The sequence below is a fragment of the Rhineura floridana genome, chromosome 4, assembly GCF_030035675.1.
Source record: "Rhineura floridana isolate rRhiFlo1 chromosome 4, rRhiFlo1.hap2, whole genome shotgun sequence".
Classification (NCBI taxonomy): Eukaryota; Metazoa; Chordata; class Lepidosauria; order Squamata; family Rhineuridae; genus Rhineura; species Rhineura floridana.
In genome coordinates this window covers 34,689,619-34,704,871 of record NC_084483.1, presented here as the reverse complement: position 1 = coordinate 34,704,871, position 15,253 = coordinate 34,689,619, and the positions used below count along the sequence as shown (strand labels likewise).

The window sequence follows — 15,253 nt, the reverse complement described above, 5'->3', positions numbered from 1 at the left end:
ACACACACACACACACAAACAAATCTGTCAAAATGATGGGCATTGTCTAGTAAAACATAAGATTCTGTATTTCTTATGCCTAAGAATACAGGCTGGTATACAAACAAGCAAATGCAGCATGTGAGGAATACATTATGTACAAATTGTAGTGAGTGTCCTGATTTTGCAGCAGCAACAACAATTAGAATGTGTTGGTAGTTCTTTTATCATTTATTTCCTGTAACCTGGCAATATAAGCTTTCACTGCCTGTCAGCCTTATTCAAGTTTGGTCTACAGTCCCTTGAAGGATGCAAAACAGACTTCTTGTATTTTGCTGTTCCTGTAGGCAATCTACAAAATGGTGTCTTCAGTAATGAAAATGCCAGAAGATGAATCTACTCCAGAGAAACGAACAGACAAAATCTTCAGACAGATGGACACAAACAACGATGGTATGTTTTCTGCAGCAAGCCATTATAACAGACATGATTGAAACACACGTGTGTGTGTGTGTTCATCACTTCTTAGTATCTAGGGTATAGAGATCTACATACAGTATCCACAATCTGTAACTTTAAAAAAAAAAAAAAAAGTCCTGAAAATCTTCCATTTACATTTTTTTAAAAAAGCAATCCAGGTTTCAATCTCTTTGGTTGTACAAAATTGTGACCTTATACACCCGGAGCCGCATCTTTTCCCCTTCTCCGGGCACTAACCTTTTACTCCTGCACAATGTGTTTCCTCCCCATCATAATACTTTTCTCCTCCGGTACCACAGTCCTTGGCAAGCACTATAAAACTCTGCCAATAAGCATGTTTTACAGAATTAAGAAATAAATTTAAGGAAAAGTTGTACTTTTAACCTCATTTGTACAGTTTATTCTGGTTATGGTATTTTTAGATGTTTAGCACAGACCTTTGATGAGCTGCTCTCTTGCCTAACAGAGCAGTTGTGCCAGTACAAGTATCATGTGAAACTCATTTCACGCAGTGCAGTACGCTTAAAACTGTCAGCGTGTTGCGCTGCATCACTTCAAATGGGTAACAATTCTGTTCTAACTTGGGGGCAAATGATACATTACATAGGAGAGCCGTCATTACATCAGCCAGTGTATTTATTTTCACTTACAAAATAGCTGTGATAGGGGACTCCAAATTTGATCAGAGCTGTGGCGGAGGTTGCGGAGTGTTCTTCCAGGTGTTTTGTTAATGACTAAAGGCGAAAGGAGAAGGACTGAGATGTTATTTAATTATTGTTATTTAGCTGGACATGTATCCACCTGTAAAGGAGTGAACTGAGATTGATGGGAGAGTGGGGGTGTCTGCTTTGAGACCATAGTTGTGGAAATCTTTGGACCAGTCTTTAATTTATAGATAGCAGGATCTCAAAATATAGCCCAAAATGGGGTTTCTCCACAGGGCTCATGTCCTAGACTACACTGAGGGCATTCTATTGCTCTTGTGTTCTCAAATACCATACTGGTGAATTCTGGTTGTGCCTTCAGGCAGGTTGTGACAATCAATTCTTACCTGGGTTCAAACCGCCAGTGTGACTCATAACATAAGCATTACAGCCAATAGAGCTATCAGTGAATACTAACAGTTGCAACAGGACTAAGAATAGCTAAGATATTCATTCTGTGAAACACTATTTCTCTAATGACACAAGAGAATGCATACAATGACTATTATGTCATTGAAATCAGGACTAATAGTCATAAGATAGGAAGAACATAAACTGAACCAGGTGTGATTATATTTAATGAAAATCTCCCCACGAGGATAGCCTCTCAAATCACCAAGCTTTTCAAGGATTTAACATCTCAGTTTATGATAATGGATTGTTATACTCTATGAGCGAAGCCTCCTTTTCAGGCAAAGTTGTACGTGATTCTAGCATGAATAACCTTCCCTCTGACAAAATAAATGTGATCATACTTAGGGCTCATCTACATGGGAGCATTTCTTCATAGCAAATACACGGTTAGCTGCCAATCGGTTTTTCCCATTCACACAAGTTGGTGTTCCATTGGGAAAGACTAGTCTTGCTGTTTTCCTTGTGGCCCCACTTTCTAATTATACATTTCCACTCCCACTGATTGTTAGGGATATCACCAAATGATCAATCTAGGGATCAAATTGATTATATAATTGCTAGCAGAAGATGGAGAAGTTCCATACTTTCTGCGAAAACAAGACCAGGAGCAGACTGCGGTATAGATCATGAACTGGTCATATGGAAAATCACAGTAAAGCTAAAGAAGAAGAACAAAGCAATCATAATGCCAAAATACAATTTAAATAACATCCCAGAAGAATATAAAGATCAAATAAGGAACAGATTTGAAACTTTAAACTTAGTTGACAGACAACCAGAAGAACTGTGGAGTGAAGTCAGACATTATAAGGGAAGAATGCAACAAAACAATACCTCTAGTTAAAGAGTGAAAGACCTCAATGCATGACTGAAGAAATTCTTAAAAGGGTTAAGGAGAGAAGGAAAGCAAAAGCAAAAAGGAGATAGAAACACGGTTAGACAAAAGGAAAGAGGAAAAATAAAGAGGCTTTCGAAGAGGACTGGTGGCCCTTCATACTGTTCTCTGCAAAAGATGAATTAACGGGTCAAGTACCAACTCCTTTTAAAAGACTATGGTTAAGTTAATGTTCTCCTTAGACTCTAAAACTGTGTATTTCAATGGAAAATGGAAGATGTTGAATAGGTGGGAAGAGGGAAGATTTATGGGGGTGGGGTGGGGTACAGTAGTATTGTTTAGAATGTTGATGAATATATATGTTTTTCAAAACTTCTAAATAAATAAACACACAAAAAAAGAAACACGGTTAGAACCCTAAATGCAACAATACAGCAACTAATACATAGGGACAAAGAACTATTACAATAGTTATTGTACAGAAATAGAAGAGAACAACAAAAGGGTATTCCAAAAGATTAGAGAAATTAAAGGGAAATTAAAACCAAGAGTAGGGATGTTGAATAATCAACAGGGGAACACACTGACTGACTGAGATAAAATAAAAGGAAGATGGAAGCAATACATTGAAGAACTCTATAAAAGAGACGCAAGGATGACAGATTAATTCATGGAGGAACATATGATGAAGAACCAGAAATTTCAGAATGTGAGGAGAAAGCTGCTCTTAAATACTTGGAAGAAACAAATAACCAGGAACAGACGGCATACCAATAGAGTTGCTACAAGCTATTGAGACTGAACCTGTCCAAATTTTGACAAAAATTTGTCAAGAAATATGGAAAAGAAAACAATGGCCCACAGACTGGAAGCGTTCAATATACATCCCAATTCCAAAGAAAGGAGATCTCAGGGAATGCAGTAATTATCGAACTATTGTCTTAATATCCCATGCAAGTAAAGTAGTGGTCAAGATTCTACAACAAAGGCTCTAACCATATATGGAGGGAGAAGTGTCAGATGTCCAAGCAGGATTTAGAAAGGGAAGAGGTACCAGAGCTCGTATTGCAAACATATGTTGGATAGTGGAACAGACCAAGGAATTTCAGAAGAAAATCACCCTGTGCTCTATAGATTACAGCAAAGCCTTTGACTGTGTAGATCATGAAAAACTATGGAATCTTTAAAAGAAATGGGGGTGCCATGGCATCTGATTGTCCTGATGTGCAACCTATACTCTGGACAAGAGGCTACTGTAAGGACAGAATATGCAGAAACCGATTGATTCCCAATTAGAAAGGGTGTGAGACGGGTGTATTTTATCACCTTATTTGTTTCATCTATATGCAGAAGATATCATACGGAAAGCGAGATTGGACCAAGATGAAGGAGGTGTGAAAACTGGAGGGAGAAATTTCAATAATTTAAGATATGCAGATGATACCATACACTTGGTAGAAACCAGTAATTATTTGAAACGAATGCTGATGAAAGTTAAAGAGGAAAGCACAAAAGCTGGACTACAGCTGATCATCAAGAAGACTAAAGTAATGACAACAGAAGATTTATGTAACTTTAAATTGACAACGAGGACATTGAACTTGTAAAGAATTATCAATACCTTGGCACAGTCATTAACCAAAATGGAGACAATAGTCAAGAAATCAGAAGAAGACTAGGATTGAGGAGGGCAACTATGAGAGAACTGGAAGAGGTCCTCAAATGCAAAGATGTATCACTGAACACTAAAGGCAGGATCATTCAGACCTCCTGATCTCTGTATGGATGTGAAAGTTGGACAGTGAAAAAAGCGGATAAGAGAAAAATCAACTCATTTGAAATGTGGTGTTGGAGGAGAGCTTTGTACATACCATGGACTGCGAAAAAGACAAATAATTAAGTGTTAGAACAAATTAAACCAGAACTATCACTAGAAGCTAAAATGATGTATCTGAGGTTATCATACTTTGGACACATAATGAGAAGACATGATTCACTAGAAAAGACAATAATGCTGGGAAAAACAGACGGGAGTAGAAAAAGAGGAAGACCAAACAAGAGATGGATTGATTCCATAAAGGAAGCCACAGACCTGAATTTACAAGATGTGAACAAGGTGGTTTATAACAAATGCTATTGGAGGTTGCTGATTCATAGGATCACCATAAGTCGTAATTGACTTGAAGGCATATAACCACAATAACTTTTTGTTAGGTGACCGAACATGCTCAGTCTATTCTACCAGCTGCAGTAGTTTCCTTTAAAAAAACAAAAACAGAAGTGCGATATCTGTTTTCCACACCTGTGGTTGGTAGGATACAGCTGAAATACACATCTTGGTTTGAGCAGTGCCATGCTTTGCGCACAAGTTAGGGGGAAAAGAAAGTAAAGGCACCGTTTACAGCAATATAAGAAAGGTCAGCAAAATGGAGGAGAACAGCCAGAAAGTTGCTTGTCAGCCCACAGGAAACAAAATGAAAGAAGGGAGAAGGAGATAGTGGGCATGGAGAGGGGAACGATTAACACATCCACCTAAAAGCATTGGAGCAAAGCATCTGCAACTACTAGAAAAACAGAGTGGAGACTTTTTTCCCTCCACTTTTCATATTATCACCGGATTGGGTTAGTACAGATTTACAACGGGAAAATTATGATAGCTTCTGTTTGCCAGTAACGTCATGTGACCATGCAGATTTAAAGAAGATGTGAGTAGCACCAAACACACAGTCAAACACAGTGTAGATGAGCTCTTATTTTCATAATAGGAATAATTGAAAATGGGTTAAGAATTGACTTCAAATGTGTTGTACCTAATTACTTTTTAATTTTTTAAAAAATACTGTCTCCTGTGGCATCAAATGCAAATGGGCATCAGTGATCCAAATTGGATTTTTTAAAAAACAAATGCTACCTATTAATAAAAACAGAGTTCAGACAGCTTTCTAAAGGGAAGAATATACTTCCTGGTGCAGCATATAGACATTGCTGAACAATAGTTGCATTAAGGGAAGAGGTGAGAATATGAAGCTGGGACGCTCGACCATGTGAGCACCCCTGCTGGAATTGTGAGTTGAATTAAGTCAGATACAATCTAGCTCCTATCTCAAAGGACTTTGGAGGGTAGCAGTTGACAAAATAGAGTTCCAGCATGCCACCCATCTACTAGCAATGATGTAATTTTCTTTTCTTCCAGGAAATCATGGACTGCATTACAAGTTCTGTGATTTCCTGGCAAGAAATTGTGCTATACCTATCATATGCTGATTCCTCAGTCTTCACTGAAGTCCTCTGAGAGGAGCATTTGCCCTAGGTACTTGTGCTTTCTGAATGCTCAGCAGGCCTCCTCAAGGCCTTCCAAGCATTTGACTAACACCTGGGGTGCCAATGCATTTTGGGGGCAAGCACAAGGCAGCTCTCATATCTCCAGTAGCATCAACCGTGGAAGAAGGGTAAATGAGTATAAACCCTTTTAAGACAGGGCTTCTGCTGCACACTGTCACTTTCTAATAATGGCCTTTCAAGGGGCTATAAAAGAGAGAGCGATGGAGAACTCTGCAGATTCCCATCCCTGCCTTGCTGCATTCCTTTGAACTTCTAGGAGAATTTGATCAAGCACAAATGGCTTCTTCATTAATTTGGGGTGTCTGTGGAGGTTTTATCTGAATTTGACTGAAATCATCCTAGAAATAGCTATATCACTTCGCTTTATAGCACAGCTTTGGCCCTCTTTGCCTGTCTAAAAAATTTGAGCATGAGGAAGATCCTTGCGCTAAGTGTGTGTTGGCAATTATATACAATAATACATCAAGAGCGGAGCTACACATTCTAAAAAACATAGGGCATCATCAAGCTGTGAGTTTTTCTACTCTTGCCAGTGGCAGTGATTTGGAACCAGAGGCAGGGAAATTCACATTATTATTACTACTATTATTATTATCATTATCATTGCCATCACCTGCCCTTCACCCAAAGATCCCAGGGTGAGTTACAACAATTTCAAAATACGGCATTTGATGATGTCAGGGCAGAGTAAAAGTTTCAATACGTATTGCCTGGGGGCGGGGGAGAGAGAAAGAACTTGAGGGTGTCATTTCAGTGGTAGCCCTCTGTTTCTCAAAAAGTGTAGTTGTGCCCTAAATTGGAATTAATGTAAGGCATTTGTCGAAGCACATACATAGTGTTCTATGCCAAGTTTTTGCATTGATTCAGATAGCAAAGTCCGCAACCAGTTAACTTAGAGTACAGTAGGGCCCCACTCATACGGCGGGTTACATTCCAGACCCCCACCTAAAAGCAAAACCTGGTGCCTGACGCCTGAAAAACGCCGTAAACAAGCACTGTATGAGTGGGGCCTTACTCTAATTGAAAGCTGCCATATTAGTGGAATGCCGCAAAGCGGGCCACCGAAAAGCAGGGCCCTACTGTAGTTGAATTTTATGTCTGCTTAATTTAAAATACGTCAACATCACTGGTTTGTATGCCATAGTCCAAGTACAGGAAAGGCATTCTGCATTTGCCTCAAAAACATCTCTGCCTGAGCTTCTGCTTCTCTCTGGATTTATTTAGGTTCACACCTCTACAAGGTGTCAGTTTATTTTTTACTTATTTATTTACTATTTTATTTATATCCTACCCTTCCTCCCAGCAGGTCCAGGGCGGCAAACCAAAGCATTAAAAACACTTTAAAACATCATAAAAACAGACATTAAAATGCATTAAAACATCTTTAAAAACATTTTTTTAAAGCTTCCAAGACATCTTTTTTTAGAAAAAGGTTTAAAAACATATTAAAAGCAATTCCAACAGAGAGTGGGATAGGGTCTCTACTTAAAAGGCTTGTTGAAAGAGGAAGGACTTCAATAGGCACCGAAAAGATAACAGACATGGCACCTGTCAAATATTTAAGGGGAGGGAATTCCACAGGGTAGGTGCCGCCACACTAAAGGTCTGTTTCCTGTGTTGTGTGGGATGGACCTTCTGATAATATGGTATCTGAAGGAAGCCGTCATCTGCAGATCACAGTGATTGACTGGGTATATAAGGGATAAGATGGTCTTTCAGGTATCCTGGTACCAAGCTGTATAGGGCTTTATACACCAAGACTAGAACCTTGAACTTGGCGCGGTAGCAAATGGGCAGCCAGTGCAGTTCTTTCAGCAGCGGGGTGACATGTTGGTGATACCCTGCCCCAGTGAGCAATCTCGCTGCTGCACCAGCTGCAGCTTCCGGACCAACCTCAAGGGCAGCCCCACATAGAGCGCATTACAGTAATCGAGCCTAGAGGTTACCAGTGTGTGGACAACAGTGGCCAGGCTATCCCGGTCCAGAAACAGCTGCAGCTGACTTACCAGCCAAAGCTGGTAAAAGACACTCTTGGCCACTGAGGTCACCTGGGCCTCTAGCAACAAAGACAGATCCAGGAGCACCCCCAGATTACAGACCTGCTCTTTCAGAGGGAGTACAACCCCATCCAAAGCAGGCAACTGACCAGTTACTTGAACTTGGGAACTACCAACCCACAGCACCTCTGTCGTTGCTAGGATTCAGACTCAGTTTATTGGCACTCATCCAGCCCACCACTGAGTCCAGGCAGCGGTCCAGGGCTTGCATGGCCTCTCCCGATTCTGATGTTAGAGAGAAATAGAGCTGGGTATCATCAGCGTACTACTGACATCTCACCCCAAATCTCCTGATGACTGCTCCCAAGGGCTTCAGATAGGTGATAGACAGCATAGGGTATGGTACCCTGCGGCACCCCACAGCACAACTGCCAGGGGGCCGAAAGACATTGCCCAATGCTATTCTCTGAAAACGACCTTGGAGATAACATCGGAACCAATGTAAAACAGTGCCTCCAATACCCATCTCACCAAGTCAGCCCAGAAGGATACCATGGTCAATGGTATCATAAGCCGCTGAGAGATCAAGTAAGAGTAACAGGGTTGCACTCCCTCTGTGCTTCTCCCAATAGAGGTCATTCATTAGGGCGACCAAGGCCAATTCAGTCTTATAACAAGGCCTGAACCCAGACTGGAATGGGTCAAGATAATCTGTTTCATCCAAGAGTACTTGCAATTGCTGCGCCACAACCATCTCAATCATCTTCCCTAAAAAGGGGGTATTTGTGATCGGTCGGTAATTGTTGCAGACCAATGGGTCCAGGGTGGGCTTTTTCAGGAGCTGTCGGATCACCGCCTCTTTCAGGGCGGCTGGAATCACTCCCTCCCACAATGATGCATTGACCACACGCTGGATCCACTCGGTCAACCCCCCTTGACAAGCTTTAATAAGCCAAGAAAGGCAAGGGTCGAGAGAACACATTGCTGGCCGCATCATTGCAAGCACCTTGTCTACAGGCTACATCAACTGAAACCGTTCCCAAGAAGTTTATTGATTGATTGATTACATTTGTATACCGCCCCATAGCCGAAGCTCTCTGGGCAGTTTACAACAATTAAAAATATTAAAAACAAATATACAAATTTAAAAAAAAACAATTTAAAAACACAGTTGCCGCAGACGTTGGGGACTACAGTAGATGTGGATGGGGCATCAAGATTGCTATGGAGGCGAGCAACTTTACCCTCAAAGTGCCTTGCGAACAATTCACAGTGGGCCTCCGAAGGCTCTAAAACTCCATTTCCTAGAGTTGATGTCAACAGATTCCTGACAATACGGTAAAACTCTACTGGACGGCTACTTGAGGATTCGATGGAGACAGAGAAGTGGGCCTTCTTCACCACCCTCACCACCACACAGTAGGCACGGTTATGATGTTTTACTCCTGCCCAATCAGCTTCACAGTGCATCTTTTGCCACTTGCGCGCTAGCCATCAACCAGCCTGTTTCATTGCCCTTAACTCACTGATGTACCAAGGTGCAAACCGGGCTCCACAATTCCTGAGAGGGCGCTCGGGGGCAACTGTGTCAAGAGCCCGACACACCTCACTTGATCCACAGCGTGACAAGGGCTTCAACAGATTTACCTGCTGGTAAACCGCCTAGAGAGCTGTAAACCGCCCAAAGAGCTTCGGCTATGGGGCGGTATACAAATGCAATAAATAAATAAATAACTCCCCCAGGGCATTCAGGAATCCAGTGGATTCCTTTAGTCTCCGGGGACGGACCATCTTAATCTGTCCACCCCCCCTGCAGGGAAGGATCAGAGCCATAAGTCTAAAGGAAGTTCAAGGAAGCAGTGGTTCACTAGTGAAATTTAGTATGTTTTTCATGTCAATTCCATTAAATGTTTTGGCGTTTGTCTTCAGTGTTTCAGATTCACAACAGGATGTGAAACTCTTTGTCTGGTTCTTATTCTGATTATTGTTCTGTAGTCTAGATTATATTAAGATTTCCTTAGACAGTTCATCCCAAGAACTGTTTGCTAAATTCTTTTGAATAAGGATTATTGGAAGCGGTTGGATGTATTGTTAGTACCATTATTTGGAGTGCCAAAATCTCAAATCTTACCTAAATGTGTGCTGAACTAGGAAGTGTTAGAGCTGATACAATTGCTGATTCATCTTTTCAAGATTGTCTTTACCTTAAAACTCATTGGCAGTTGAATAGGTATCTGTCAGGCTGGCCCTAGGAGAAATAGCACCCTGGGTAAGAAGTGCCTTCGTTCCCCCCCCCCAGCACACATTGTCAGCTTTGCCGGGCCACCCAGAGGGTTTGTGGAGCCTGGTGCAGGTGTGATGTTGGGGACCCTGCTGCTGCCTCCTACAAGGACCCATGCATGTGTGTACAAAGCTGAGGAGTGCATGCAAGAATTATTGCATGCATGGACGACATGTGAGAATTCTCGCCTGCGGTTCTTCCTTGCCCTGGGAACAAGCAGAATGACAGATGTGCTTCATTTTTTTCTTACATGGGGATAAGGGAACAGGGATCAGGTTGTGCTCCTCCTGTGTACCTCTTCCGGCAGAGCTGCTTTCGGCTTCCTGTTTGTGGCCTGCTGCTGGCCTTTTCCGCTACTGCTTTCCCTTAAGAAATATTCTTCCCTTAAGGCCTGCTCACATTGGCATCACTCCTATCCCTTCCACTGTGGTCAAGGCCACAGAAGATTAGTCTCCAGTGGCACTTTGCCTGGAAACTTAGATGGCATTCACTCACCCATTTGCTCACTGTTTGAACTCTTTCCCCGGTTGACCTGGAGTTCTTTGTGACAAGAACAGGCTGCCTGCTCTGCCATTGAATCCTCATTCCTTCTCTCCTTACAACAAACTCTGTAACTGGGGTTACTTGGCCAGAGCCAACCATAAGCTTGTCTGACCAATCTTATCTCTATTGCTGCCCAGACATAAAGAAAGACTTTACATTTCCATGATTGAATTAGACTCCCTTACAGCTGGGCTGCAGGCTTAATTAATAAGCAGGCCTCCCTTCCAGCCTCCCAAGCATATATGTTACAGCAAGCTTGAACCTCAAATTAGCATCTATTCTGTTTCATACACAACTATATAAAATATTTGCTAAATCATGGTGGAAGAGAGGTCCCATTATGTCCACAATGACATGTTGAGGTTCAGTGTCATCTTACACTAATTTGCCATTTCTTATTTTTATGAAAACTTTAAACAAAATATCAAGCATTCTGGTGAGCAGTTGTGGCAGAGCCAGGGCAGGGATCAGTGGTACACACAGGAACTGAGGCAGGGAGGCCTTGCTTTGTGGAGGTCTGGGGCAAATTGCACCAGTTGCCCACCCCCCTCTGTGCAGCCCTGCAGCTTTGCAGTGTTATCAAGTTGTACGGTCTGTGTAGGATTGCAAAACACAAGGATGTAACAGACCCTGGTACTCCCAGGCTCTTTCCAGCAATGCCTATGAAAAGGGCCCAGAGTGAGCTATCTGTTGTTTGCTGCTCTGCTTTCAGTGCACTCCTGCTCCACTTGTAGGATCTCAGTGAAGTCTCTGTCATGTGGTGTGGGTGGCTCTCAACAGATAATCTTAAAGGGACAGTATCACCTTACAGTATAAGTCTCCCAGACTGTAGCTCCTTTTCAGCCACTGTGCCACAGTTTGCACAAGCCAAAGTTTGAAAACCCACATTCTAAGCAGTGACAGTGCACTATGCAACACGGTAGAACCATCACAGGTTTACTTTTAATATTTTTTGTAGCAGTTCCTATCTTTTGGTAAGCATTCTTTATTTTATGATATCCATTATTTTTATCTTTAAAAATAATAAAAGTTATAAATAAAAATATATCCAGCTGACCTCTTACAGCTTACTGCTTTATTTTATTTTATACAGTACTGATAGTGTTTATAGTATTTGAAGTGCTAAGTGCTTGGTAACATTGCCTCAAAGTAAAGCTGTATTCCACTTATTTTTATCTAGCACAAATGATATCAAAGTAGAAATTGAAAAGGAAACATACTTTAAAGCTAATTAAAGGAAGATCATTTTTGTACTTAGTACCTGTAGAACCGTTGAAAAAAAGGTTTCAGACACTTCCTTTTTGCCACCCTAGCTTACTGCAGACAGTACCTTAAAAAAAAGCACCGCCACTGAGCTTAGCCGGACACTCCTCTCTGCTCTGAACCCCCAGCAACTGCCCAGCTTGCCAACCCAGCTTGCTGGCCCTGGGTATCTTAAAACCTGATGATTGAAGGACTAGTTTTATTTTTCTAAGATAACATTTTATAAGCATTTATTAATGGCATTTATTAGCAGACAGAATGATTTGATTTTGTCTTTCTCTTGTTTCCCTTCAAGGTAAACTATCTCTTGAAGAGTTTATTAAAGGTGCCAAGAGTGATCCCTCTATTGTGCGGTTGTTACAATGTGATCCAAGCAGCGCAAGTCAGTTCTAATTAAACTCTGGACAGTTTGCAAAGAAAATTACTGGCTTGTTCAAGCTTTGCTCGTAAATGGATGCCTTCTTAACCATTCCTCAGTAGCTAGTGGATGAGATTCCACTGCCAGATTATCTACGTATCCAAGTGAAAGAGCCTCACTCCTCTCACCAACATTAATGCAGTTCTTCTTTCCACAATTCCATCTTTTGTTTCCTTCTCTCGTGACTCACTCTACACATCCAATATAACTGAAGGGTATGTTTACAATGGCAGATTAAAGAGGGGTTTATTGTACATCACTTGGTTAATATGAACAGATGACTTTCTAGTTAGCCCCTAAGAAAGATATACTGTGTGTATCTTTTGCCCAACACAGCATTGGCAAATGGCAGGAATTTTAATTTGCTTCCCAGAAAATGGCTATGAAATTTAGAATAAATTGAGTAGAATTTTTTTAAGAGCATGATATCAGTTTCCTCCTATGAGGAAAATTGCTTGCACTTAATGGTCTTTCCATTCTTTTAAATATAAATATATATATGTATAAACTATATATATGGTGAAGTAATTTTTTTTTAATATTTAGGTCATATTTAATATATAAAGTAGAATTCATGCTTTAGCTCTTCTAGTTGTCTGATTATTCAATTTTTTTTTTTTTAGTGATATTTATGCATAGCAAAGTTGCTGTTAGGACATTGCACGTCTAGATGTTTGTGGATATAACACTGTTTAATTACCAGTTTCAACCATTCATTTTTACTGCTGATTGTTTGAGCATTTTCCTGTGTAAATGAAATTTAAAAGGAGTATTTTTCCTTCTATGTTTCTCGGTGAAGTGCCACTTAACTGTGGCTGCAGCATTTTGAAAACGGCTTGTGAGTGAGGTGAGGTGATTTGACATGCACTTGCTATGGCCCCTCCTACCTTGTCGCTGTCCATCTTTGTTAATAGTCTTGTGCATTTCCAGTGTTATTTAATATCTGCCTAATGCCAAGAAATGTTAATTGAAATAAAGACTAATTTTCTTGTCTTTCTGAGTCATACTTTAATGCTTCACTTTTGCGCATGGCATGATTTCTCTCTGGAAAGCAATGAAAGGGGGTGGGAATAGATGACCAGTTTAAAACAGTGTTCACCCAAACGGTAAGTGAATCGTTCCCCAGTCTTCCACAGATGATGTGAAGAGCAGAGCCTCTGCTCATTCACTTGCCATATCCTGACTCTTACTTTCTTATGCTAGCGGGGAAACAATCTGTGAGGCTGAATAGTGGCAACTCTCTCTATGCTTAAAGCATTGAGCAAGGAAAGAACTAGAAAAGAAAAACTCAAAGAACAATTCCTACTCCAGCCAACTGGGAGGCCTTTTCCACATGATGGCTCAGGTAATTTGTGGGGCAAATGTATAAATGAGGGCAGAATGTTGGTTCTAAAGGAGAGTTGTGTTTTGGAGCGGTCGCTTCATAAAGTTGCATGGCAGCTGTGCAGAGATGAAATGGAAATGGGCTGCCTTCAAGTTGATCCCGACTTATGGCTACCCTATGAATAGGGTTTGCATGGTAAGCGGTATTCAGGGGGATTTACCATTGCGTCCGTCTGAGGCTAGTCCTCTCCAGCTGGCTAGGGCCTGCTCAGCTTGCCACAACTGCACAAGCCAGCCCCTTCCTTGCCCACAACTGCCAGCTGGGGGCAACTGGGCTCCTTGGGACTATGCAGCTTGCCCAAGGCTGCACAGGTGGCAGGGCACGTAAGCCCTGAGCCATGCCCTGTGGGGGTGATCTTTAGCTGTCCCTTGACACCCAGGAGACACGAGCGGGGATTTGAATAGAGGGCTATTATTTCCTTACACTAGCAGCTCCATGGCAGCACCTATTGCCAAGGCACATAAAGCAGTCATTTCATGCAGTGAACTGCAGAGAGGGCTTCACTTTCCTGCTTCCAGCCTCCATCCCTTTGTAAAGGAAATAAGTGAGATGTTTTGACTTGTACTGAAGTCCAAATATATCTAGGGCCAACACCAAGCACATGGTGGGCATCCCATTTTAATGTCACTGATCATAAGGCTAAGTCCTATTTCATAAGAGTTTCTGCGGTGCCATCCCTAGCTGCTGTCAGCCATGTGCATTGCAAATTGTTTACATTTAATAGCTGTCGTATAGAGCCACTACTATGCATTCCCAAGTAGCTTTCCACATGGCTGTGATTATTTTAGTATATGAAATTGCCAGGTGTGCTTCCTTAAGCATGTATTGAAAGCAGTATTGAGGGGAACTCTACATTCATTACATACCACATGGCTATAGTGGTTATATTAAACAAGCAGGTAGCTGAAAGGTACATCCGCAGTTGCCTGTACTGTTTCTTCATGCAATCTTTTGGTGAATGATAATTACGATGTGGTTAGGCACTTTTCATATAAACACATACTTCCAACATGATCATGTTGAGGATGTGCAAATAGTATAGCCCATGGTATTGTGGTTCTGTAGCATGGATGGATAACAGACTTGAAAAATGAGGATTAGTACTGTGAGGGTAGTGATGCAATCTGATGCAGTGAGAAGACAACAGTTGATCCCTTGTCCCTTTGATCAAAATTGTCCCTTGTGGGTGCATTCTAAAACATGTTAAGGCTACAGTCCCAAGCAAACCTGCTTAGAAATAGGTTGGACTTGCTTCAGAGTAACCATGGTTAGAATTATGCTTTATGGGTTGCGTCTGATGAAGCAGATTCTTGCCTGAAGAGGTTACTTCCACACTTAAGTGTTTCACTGTACTTTTTTCTTCCTCAATCCAAATGTTGACCTTAAATGTGTATCCTGAAGCATGTAATGGGGATTCTAATCCAAGTTAATGATTGTTAGACTGGTATTTTATTTTTTCTAAATGTGATGATCCGAATTTCTCTCCAAAGCAGAATGAAATTGTGTTCATTTTGCCCTACTTGAAACCCAGAAGACAGAACGTCATTGTTCCTTTTGTCATTTTGTTCCCTTTGGCTTTTGTAAGGCGAAAACGCTACATCTTCCTTGCTTTT

At 41.3% G+C, this 15,253-nt stretch overlaps 1 protein-coding gene across 3 annotated transcripts in view; it reads left to right on the top strand.

Annotated features, from left to right (window-relative positions):
• HPCAL1 (hippocalcin like 1) overlaps nt 1-13,249 on the top strand; it is a 119,647-nt gene extending 106,398 nt beyond the window's left edge. For all 3 annotated transcript variants that reach the window (XM_061622783.1, XM_061622782.1, XM_061622781.1), the window contains 2 exons: nt 327-432; nt 12,134-13,249. In XM_061622783.1, the coding sequence (XP_061478767.1) occupies nt 327-432; nt 12,134-12,231 (204 nt within the window). In that variant the 3' untranslated portion in view covers nt 12,232-13,249. The remainder of the gene's footprint in view (nt 1-326; nt 433-12,133) is intronic.
• Nucleotides 13,250-15,253: the final 2,004 nt, after the last annotated feature.